At 49.5% G+C, this 9,815-nt stretch overlaps 1 protein-coding gene across 1 annotated transcript; it reads right to left on the bottom strand.

The window, feature by feature from the left end:
• Positions 1-2,111: 2,111 nt before the first annotated feature.
• On the bottom strand, positions 2,112-3,685 carry LOC105054814 (type III polyketide synthase A-like). The gene is made up of 2 exons (XM_010936406.2): positions 3,484-3,685; positions 2,112-3,082 (listed from the first exon to the last, which is right to left on the bottom strand). The coding sequence occupies exons 1-2, from the start codon at positions 3,683-3,685 to the stop codon at positions 2,112-2,114; spliced, it is 1,173 nt and encodes a 390-aa protein (XP_010934708.2).
• Positions 3,686-9,815: the final 6,130 nt, after the last annotated feature.

Consider the following 9,815-nt stretch of genomic DNA (forward strand, 5'->3'; position numbering starts at 1 on the left):
TTCAATCAAATGAATGGAAATAGAATGTTTATTTCTTCAAGCAAACAGGAGGGGAAAGTAATATTGAACGCATGGATATAGTTTTACTCTTTTCAACTTTAGTGCTTATGGTATCAGTATGCTGCGCAGTTTCAAATAGTAATTAAGGTATACCAACTGTCAGCATGGCACAAGACTATGCACCAATTTGATATTTGTATGGTATGGTACGGAAACATTACCAATCAGCACGGTAACTATTTAACTGTAAAACAAACAAAAATTAAAAAAAAAAAGAAAAATCTTGACTCTATTAAATTGTAAGAAAAGCTACCTGAGGAATTAGGAGGGACCGTGGATGGTCTGATTGCTGATGTATAAATACAGCATTCCAACAGTATGCCTGCTCCGTGTGACCAAACAATTGGAATTATTAGTCTGTAGAATAATACTTGAGTGAACAAAATACAGGTTAGAGAAAGCAGAGAAATATGCACCACGTAAAGTGCTGATTCTTCTGTCCTAATGATCAAAGCAATTGTTGGACTCATAATATTAAGTTTGGTTAAAAAATTGAAATCATTTGCACAATCCCAAATTGCTTTTCTTCACCACCTCTCCTTTCTCGCCCCACCAAGAGCAGCTGTGGGACACAATTATTTTTATTTACAGACCATTTCTAGATTTCAAATCTTGGAAGGAAGACAGTTTTTTTTTGTGGAAAAAAAAGGGGTATGAGAGGGGTAAAGATAGCAGACACATGCATGATTTGGTGGATTCTTTGAACGGTAGAAGCATATCAGAGTTTATTTTTTACTTTGTATTTTATTGTCATCTTTTACGTGACAAATTAGAAACAATTACATGTAAGTGGCTAGGTACACAAATACATATCCCTAGATACCTACATGAGAGAGAGAGAGAGAGAGAAGAAAGCTATTTAAAAGTTTTTAGTGTTATCACTAAAAACAATTATGCTACTACTGATGTCTGAGAAATTTTTACAAAAGAACCACCATATACAGGGGGAAAAAACTGCAAAGGCAGGATTAGAAGAGATAATTGCACAACTCCAAACAAGGAAGTAAGACTGCAGTTACTTATCAGTGTTATTGAAGAAGAATACATACATAATTATAATCTTAGAAAACTACTAGAAAAACAACCAAGGTTGTCATTAGCAGTTAATATCTTTTGTAATATATTGTATATTATCTAATAAAATTAGGGTGGTTTATCTCCTATCACTAGGAGACCAAACCTCCCATTTGCCATCAAAAAAAAAATATACAGAGGGAAAAAACATCTGATACGCCTGCATAACTTAACCATGAGTTAGTAGTAATAAACTACCTTGTGCAGCAGCAGCGGCAGCAGCAATTGGTACTTAAAGAGGAGCAGAAAATAGGAAAAAGTGACCCTTAAGTCGTCTCCATTTATTGCTGTTCCATAGGTATTGCACTTGTGGTCCATTTTCAGGATTCAAGTGCTCAAGCTATCAACTCCTCCAATCACAGTCTCATTGTGGCAAACCATATTTTAGAAATAGAGATCCTTATCTAATATTTACTTAAATTCTAATAGCACATCCGAATGCAGGAGCAATTAAACATTTACCTTATGAATATGAGCCAAAAAAACTTTAGAAACATCAACAAACCACTTAAGAGTACACATGCTGAACTTCTAGGAAGAGTAACGTGTAATTTATGATGGAAGCCAGAACAATTCACTTGTCAGTGCAAAATCTGTCTGCAGCTCTCCATACAACTTCAACAAAGTGAGAAAAAACCATGACATTTCTACAAGCATAGATATTGTATTAGAACTGACAGAGTGACAGTTCTGTGTACCAGATGGATCCTTTGAGCAACCATTGTCATACATTCTTTTGCATGCTCCAAAGAGGAATGTTTGAGATATCTTCACATGCCATATTTGAGTGTCACTTCCTTCTTACCTCTCACAATACTCACACCACTTTCTTGTTCCTCTATGAACCAAATTAAAAGTATTAACATAATGCTTTTTTGAACTGCCAAGGTCAAATGTACCCTACCAACATCAATTATACCATATAAGCCAAACTAACCAATACATATTCCATTCAAAGTTAAAGCAATCCAAGAAAATCACTGCAGACTCCTAACCAGAATGCCTTCAAAGGTGATCCCCGGCCCAAACGCCAGGACCAGCCCCCACTCGTCACCACCCTCCCTCCTGAGCTCCTCCCTCATATAGTCCATGACATAGAAAACAGTGTTACTGCTCGCATTCCCATAGTCCATCAGCGCCCTCCGGCTGCACTGGAGCTTCTCCGGCCTCAACCTGAGGCTGCTCTCCAGTCGGTTCAGTATCGCCGGCCCACCGGGATGCACTGCCCAGAATAATTCATTGAAGTCCTGCAGACCAGCCTTAGCCATGAGCATCCTACAAAAGCCTTCAATATGGCCTTCAATCATCTGAGGGAGGTCTCTTCCTAGCTTGAAGTTGATCCCCTCCTCAGAAATCCTTCCATCAATAATGTTATGGGTCCCCGGTAAGAACTGTTGCACCGCATAGTCCAGTTCCATGAATGGAGTCTCCACTCCGTCGATCGGATCTGCGCCGATCACCACCGCAGCTGCACCGTCACCGAAGAGTGCTGCGCCGACTAAGTCATACGGTCGGGCCATGTTGGGTGGCCGGAAGCCTAATATGGTGGTCTCCGATGTCGCGAGAAGTATGCGGCTCCCCGGGTTGTTCTCGGCGATGTCCTTGGCTACTCGTAGGCCGGTGACACCACCGTAGCATCCAAGGAAGTAAAGCATGACTCTGCCGACATTGCTCCTTAGGCCGAGATGGTTGGCAAGGTAGAGGTCGCCACCGGGGAGCCGGATCTCACTGGAGGAAACGTAGATGATATGGGTGATGTCACCGGCCGGTCGCTTCCATTCTGCCATGCATGCACGGCTGGCTTCGACCGCCATCTCGACCACAGCGGCGTTGGCGATGTCGAGTTTCTGCTTGATGGTGGGGGAGCCCTCGGTTGCAAGCTCGGGGTACTTGTCTAAGATCTCCTTGGACATCACTGTGAACCTCCTCTTCACGGTTGTATTCTTACCTGAAAAGCGTTGATGCATGGCATTCATTTTAGCATGCAAAGTTTGATTTTCTAAACTAATTACCATCAAATTATTCAATAGTCATCGTATGATAATTAGTGAATCTCCTGAAAATTTTACAATCGTCGCATAAGATGTTCATGAAATGCTCATGGATCTACTTTTTGATTAAAGCATGGAGACATGCAAATATAACTAAGTTTTCCAACTTCTATGCTCCAAATGAGTGTAATTTCCAGTTTTTTGGGGGAATTTTTAATCTTTCTTGCTAGACATATTACTTCCAAACTTTGAGTTTGTAACCTTCTAAAAAAAAGAATTTATAGGAAATTAATTAATACTACTATCATGTTCGACATAAAGTTATTTGACATGTTAGCAGGCCAAAGAAGTTGCTTACAGAGGCGCTCGAGCTTCTCCTTCATGACGGGGTCATCGCATTTGGTGTCCCGGAGGTAGCCCTCAACCAGTCGTTCCTGGAGGAGGACGTGGTCAGGGAAGGCCTTGCCGAGAGCCAATACTGCAGCCTTACCTCTCCTACTGCCGCGGTGGTAGCCTTTGTTTTCACTCTGGTTTGCACCATTAACATCAGAATCAGCCATCCTTGAGAACTTCAGAAGATGGTACTTGGAGCTTGGATTGGTGCTGGGGTGCATACATGGGGAGGGTACGCCTTTTAATATTTCAAGGTGGGGGATTTGGAGAGAATTTGGTTTGAAGGGATGGAGTTGTGAACATGTAAAGATGGTTTGTGGCTGGGAGATAGGTGAGCACTTTACTGGGGCACCTCTTTGGTGTGAGCATTTTAGATATAGCTGCCATTTTATGTTCAATTGAGAAATACCCTGGTGAAATCAGTTGTTGAGACCAATAAATGATGGGTAGTTACAAAATATTTACATGTTTCCATATATATATTAGCATGAGCCATGCACGTCACAGAAATTTCAATCTTTTTCAATTCAAAAAAAATGATGGAGAAATTAGTGTTGTGCACCGATGTAGCCATACACTATGCTAATCATCTCATTTTTTTTGCCATGGGCCAATCACTAAGACGGACACAATGGAGCCTATAGATAGGAGACAAGATGATTGGCATGGTGCACAGTCATGTTGTGGTGGATGCATATGGTGTCGGATATAATTTCACAAATTGATACCTACACGAGTTCCAACAACGGTATAGTGAGCCACCTTTATGATTGGACTCTTCTAAATATTCTCACCATGTGCGACTATCTCTAGCAATGTAAATATAGGAAGCATTTCCCGTATTCTAGATTGCATTTCTCCTTGTGACTGCTTAATTATAAGTTGTATATATAGGCAAAATTATGAAGAAGAGCAGAATGACTTGTCATCCTACAACCATGATGTCTTTTGCAGAACATAGGAGCATTGTTGTTGTTGGGTATAAAATACCCACAGCCGGAACCCACGGCGGAACCGCCATCAGCAAGTGCAACTCCGCCCGGACTCCTACGGGAGCCGGGCTCCGCCGACGACATCAGCGCAGCTCCGCCCGGACTCCTACGGGAGCCAGGCTCCGCCGCCATCAGCAAGTGCAGCACCGCCCGGACTCCTACGGGAGCCGGGCTCCGCCGACGACATCAGCGCAGCTCCGCCCAGACTCCTACGGGAGCCGGGCTCCACCGACATCAGCAAGTGCAGCTCCGCCCGGACTCCTACGGGAGCCGGGCTCCGCCGCCAACATCAAAACAGCTCTGCCCGGACTCCTACGGGAGCCGGGCTCCGCTCCCAATATCAATTGCTGGTAAGCTCAATCCGGACTCCTATCAGAGTCGGACTTCACCCTTGACTTTGTTTGCAGCGCAGCTCCGCCCGGACTCCTACGGGAGCCGGGCTCCGCCGACGACACCAGCGCAGCTCCGCCCGGACTCCTATGGGAGCCGGGCTCCTCCTTCAACAGCAAGTGCAGCTCCGCCCGGACTCCTTCGGGAGCCGGGCTCCGCCGCCAACATCAAAACAGCTCTGCCCGGACTCCTACGGGAGCCGGGCTCCGCTCTCAATATCAATTGCTGGTAAGCTCAATCCGGACTCCTATCAGAGCCGGACTTCACCCTTGACTTTGTTTGCAGCGCAGCTCCGCCCGGACTCCTACGGGAGCCGGGCTCCGCCGACGACACCAGCGCAGCTTCGCCCGGACTCCTACGGGAGCCGGGCTCCTCCTTCAACAGCAAGTGCAGCTCCGCCCGGACTCCTACGGGAGCCGGGCTCCGCCGCCAACATCAAAACAGCTCTGCCCGGACTCCTACGGGAGCCGGGCTCCGCTCCCAATATCAATTGCTGGTAAGCTCAATCCGGACTCCTATCAGAGCCGGACTTCACCCTTGACTTTGTTTGCAGCGCAGCTCCGCCCGGACTCCTACGGGAGCCGGGCTCCGCCGACGACATCAGCGCAGCTCCGTCCGGACTCCTACGGGAGCCGGGCTCCTCCTTCAACAGCAAGTGCAGCTCCGCCCGGACTCCTACAGGAGCCGGGCTCCTCCTTCAACAGCAGAACGGCTCCGCCCGGACTCCTACGGGAGCCGGGCTCCGCTCCCAATATCAATTGCTGGTAAGCTCAATCCGGACTCCTATCAGAGCCGGACTTCACCCTTGACTTTGTTTGCAGCGCAGCTCCGCCCGGACTCCTACGGGAGCCGGGCTCCGCCGACGACATCAGCGCAGCTCCGCCCGGACTCCTACGGGAGCCGGGCTCCTCCATCAACAGCAGAACGGCTCCGCCCGGACTCCTACGGGAGCCGGGCTCCTCCTTCAACAGCAGAACGGCTCCGCCCGGACTCCTACGGAAGCCGGGCTCTGCCATCGACAGCAGGGTGGCTCCGTCCGGATCCCTACTCCACCCGCGACCTCGTCCGAAAGGGGGACTCCTCCCGGACTCCTACAAAGGCCGAACTCCGACCACTGCCGAGCCTTGATCAACAGATCCGTGTCCCTTGGCAGATAACAATAACTGCCATGATCCTGTTCCACTTCCTGTAGCGGATTCCCCGCGGTTCCACCCCCTCCTGCGACAGGTGCTGCACGATCCCACTACCCTCTGACAGGCTGTGTCAGCGGCTATGATGTTGCCCCGCTCCCTGCGGCAGGTGCTGCACGATCCCACTACTCGCTGACAACTAGCAGCAACGGACGCCGCTCCACTACCTGCAGTAGGCCCTACATGGCGGGCTGGGGCGATGGCCACGGGTTTACCCCACTATCTTCCGCAATCAATTTCCCTGACCACGAGCGGCCCACTACCAGGCGGTTACAAACGTCGCCATCAGTCCGTTGCCTCCCCCGCCTATAAAAGGGGGACTCAGATACGTTATTCTTTAAGCTCTTTTGCCTTATCTAAAAACTCTGCTAAATTCTCCGTTCGAGCACTCCATTCTTGTTGAGGCAGAGAACTGACTTGAGCGTCGGAGGGTCTTGCCGGAGCAACCCCACCTCCGGTTTAGACTTCCCTTGCAGGTCCCGGCGGCGACCGCGGCTTCCTCAACTCCAGCTTCTCCGGCGCAGGTGGATTTTTGCACCAACAGGATTGGCGCTAGAGGAAGGGTGCGTGTCTTCGCAGCACCCTTGTTCTTGAAGGAGCGCTCAACGGACCCGCTTCCGGCCATCTTTTCCGGCACCCAATCCTCTTTTTCCCATCCGATGCCCTCCCGCGAGGTTTCCGCACAACTATCTCCGACTATGATTGATAATAAAGGGTGGCCGGATGACCAGCCTTCGCCGTATTCCGTCAACGTCATCTCGGGAGAATCCCGACCGGAGGCAACCAGCACATCAGCTGCACCCCTCAAGCGGCAAAAAGTTGAAGAGCCCATAGCCTTCACTGAAGAGGATGCCCAGAGAGTCCAATTCCCTCATTACGACGCGGTCGTAGTTTCCTCGAATATAGCAGATTATGACGTCCGTCGCATTCTCGTCGACAACGGAAGTTCGGCCGACATCTTATTCTACAGTGCCTTTTCGAGAATGGCCGCTCTTGGCGGTCATCTAAGGCCGATGTGCTCCCCCTTGATAGGGTTTACTGGTGATGCCGTTCCAACGGAAGGAACGATAGCCCTAGCTGTGACCGCGGGTCAGCATCTAAAGCAGTCCAGAGCCCTGGTGAATTTCTTGATGGTAAAGGCGCCTTCTGCCTACAATGCAATTCTTGGCCGACCCGGCCTCAATGCCCTCAGAGCCGTTGTTTCAACCTATCATTTGAAGTTGAAGTTCCCCACTGACAAAGGGATTGGAGAAGTTCGGGGAGACCAGGCGCTGGCCAGGCACTGCTACAATATTGCCCTGCAAAGAAGCGATCAAGCGGACCTTTGTCCAGTCGACGGGTTGGATGCGTGCGACGACCTCGCTGAAGAGAGGGGCGGCCCGATCGAGGACCTAATACCAATTCCTTTGAATGATGGGAATGCGGAGCACGTGGTGTTGATTGGCTCCAACCTGGAGGAGGAGGTGCGGACGCATCTCGTGGACTTTCTCCGAAGGAATGCGGACGTTTTCGCATGGGTCCCGGCGGATATGCCGGGGATTGAGACAGAAGTCATGGAACATCATCTGGCGGTTGACCCTAAACATCGGCCAACAAAAGAAAAAATCCGGAGTCATGCCCCAGAGAGGCAGAAGGCGATAGCCGAGGAAGTGGATAAACTTCTCAAGGCCGGATTCATCAAGGAGGTCAATTATCCAGAGTGGATCTCCAATGTTGTCTTGGTCAAGAAAGCAAACGGCAAGTGGAGGATGTGTATCGACTTCAAAAAGCTGAATAAAGCTTGTCCAAAGGACAGCTACCCCCTGCCCAGGATCGACCAACTGGTGGACGCTACCTCGGGCCACGAGCTTCTCACTTTCATGGACGCATTCTCCGGCTATAACCAGATTAGGATGGCATCGGAAGATGAAGAAAAGACTGCTTTTATCACTAATCGCGGCCTTTACTGCTACAGGGTTATGCCATTCGGCCTCAAGAACGCGGGTGCAACCTATCAACGACTGGTGAACAAAATCTTCAAGGAGCAGATCGGCCGAAATATGGAAGTTTATGTGGACGATATGCTCGTGAAAAGCAGGTCTTCCGGGAATCATGTCACCGACCTCGAAGAAACCTTTGGCGCTCTTCGAAAGTATAGAATGAAGCTGAACCCAACCAAATGCGCCTTTGGGGTAACCTCGGGGAAATTCCTGGGCTTCATGGTATCAGGGCGCGGGATCGAGGCCAATCCGGAGAAAATCTGCGCCATCCAAGATATGATTGCCCCAAGGTCGATCAAAGAGGTTCAGTGCCTCACAGGAAGAATTGCGGCTCTCAATCGCTTTGTCGCAAGGTCGACCGAGCGATGTCTGCCCTTCTTTCAAACTCTCAAGCAGCCGAAAAACTTCTGTTGGACCCCTGAATGCCAACAGGCGTTCGAAGAATTGAAAAGCTATCTTGGCTCACCCCCACTGCTGGCAAAGCCCGAGCCCAAAGAGGAATTATTTTTGTACCTGGCAGTCTCTCCCACAGCCCTTGCAGCCGTCCTTGTTAAGGAGGAAATGAAAGTCCAGCGACCGGTCTACTACATTAGTCGCGTGTTGAGGGACGCCGAGACCAGGTATACTAAATTAGAAAAACTGACCTACGCTTTGTTGATTGCAGCTCGGAGACTCCGACCTTACTTTCAAGGGCACACGGTGACGTTACTCACCGACCAACCGATCAAGGCGGTTTTACACCGAGCCGATACCTCCGGAAGAATGGCAAAATGGACCATTGAGCTTACAGAATTCGACATCAACTACAAGCCTAGACCGGCGATAAAAGCCCAAGTGTTGGCGGATTTCATAGTGGAATGCACCATCCCCGAGGAGGCTGAACCTGAGCAAAACAAAATTGATGACCTGAGTACTCAGCCGAACTCCCCCGACGAAGAAGCCAGTTCGTCCGATAACTGTTGGACCCTCCATGTGGACGGATCGTCCAACATGGCAGGCGCGGGTGCTGGCCTGATCTTGACCAGCCCGGAGGGAGTCGTTGCGGAGTACGCTCTGCGTTTCGAATTTCCCGCAACGAACAATGGAGCGGAGTATGAAGCTCTGATCGCGGGGTTGAGGATCGCTAAGGAGCTTGGAATAGGTCAACTCCGGGTACACAGCGACTCCCAACTGGTGGTGGGGCAGGTCAGCGGGAGCTTTGAAGCACGGGAGGACAGTATGGCCAAATATCTCGAAAAGGTGAAGGAGTTCATCCCTGCCTTTAACAATTTCGACATCAGGCAAATTCCGAGGTCGGAGAACATTAGAGCCGATCTTCTCTCCAAACTGGCGACATCAGTTCCGACCGAATTGCCAAAGGGCGTTTTCTTTGAAGTTTTAAAACAACCGAGTACGGAAGAACCGCGACTCGTAATGGAGATCGACCACGAGCCCAGCTGGGTCGACCCGCTAATAACCTATCTTAGAGATGGGATTCTCCCCCAGGATGCGAAAGAAGCCCGGAAACTCCGAAATCAAGCCTCCCGGTACATCCTCTACGAGGGCAAATTATACAAAAGATCGCACTCCCTGCCTCTCTTGAGATGCCTCCGATCCTCCGAAGCTGACTACGCTCTATGGGAAATGCACGAGGGAGCTTGCGGAAGCCATTTAGGCGCCAGGTCTCTATCCCACAAGCTACTCCGCCAAGGATATTACTGGCCAACCATGCATCAAGATTCAATTGAATATGTCAAAAAGTGTGAT

Source organism: Elaeis guineensis, chromosome 12, assembly GCF_000442705.2.
Source record: "Elaeis guineensis isolate ETL-2024a chromosome 12, EG11, whole genome shotgun sequence".
Classification (NCBI taxonomy): domain Eukaryota; kingdom Viridiplantae; phylum Streptophyta; class Magnoliopsida; order Arecales; family Arecaceae; genus Elaeis; species Elaeis guineensis.

What these genes read in the sequence shown, in the direction of transcription:
- LOC105054814 (XM_010936406.2), bottom strand. Translation starts at nt 3,685, where the DNA reads ATGGCTGATTCTGATGTTAATGGTGCAAACCAGAGTGAAAACAAAGGC. An exon ending in GGAGAAGCTCGAGCGCCTCT is followed by an intron (nt 3,083 to 3,483) that starts GTAAGCAACTTC and finishes AACGCTTTTCAG; the next exon opens with GTAAGAATACAACCGTGAAG.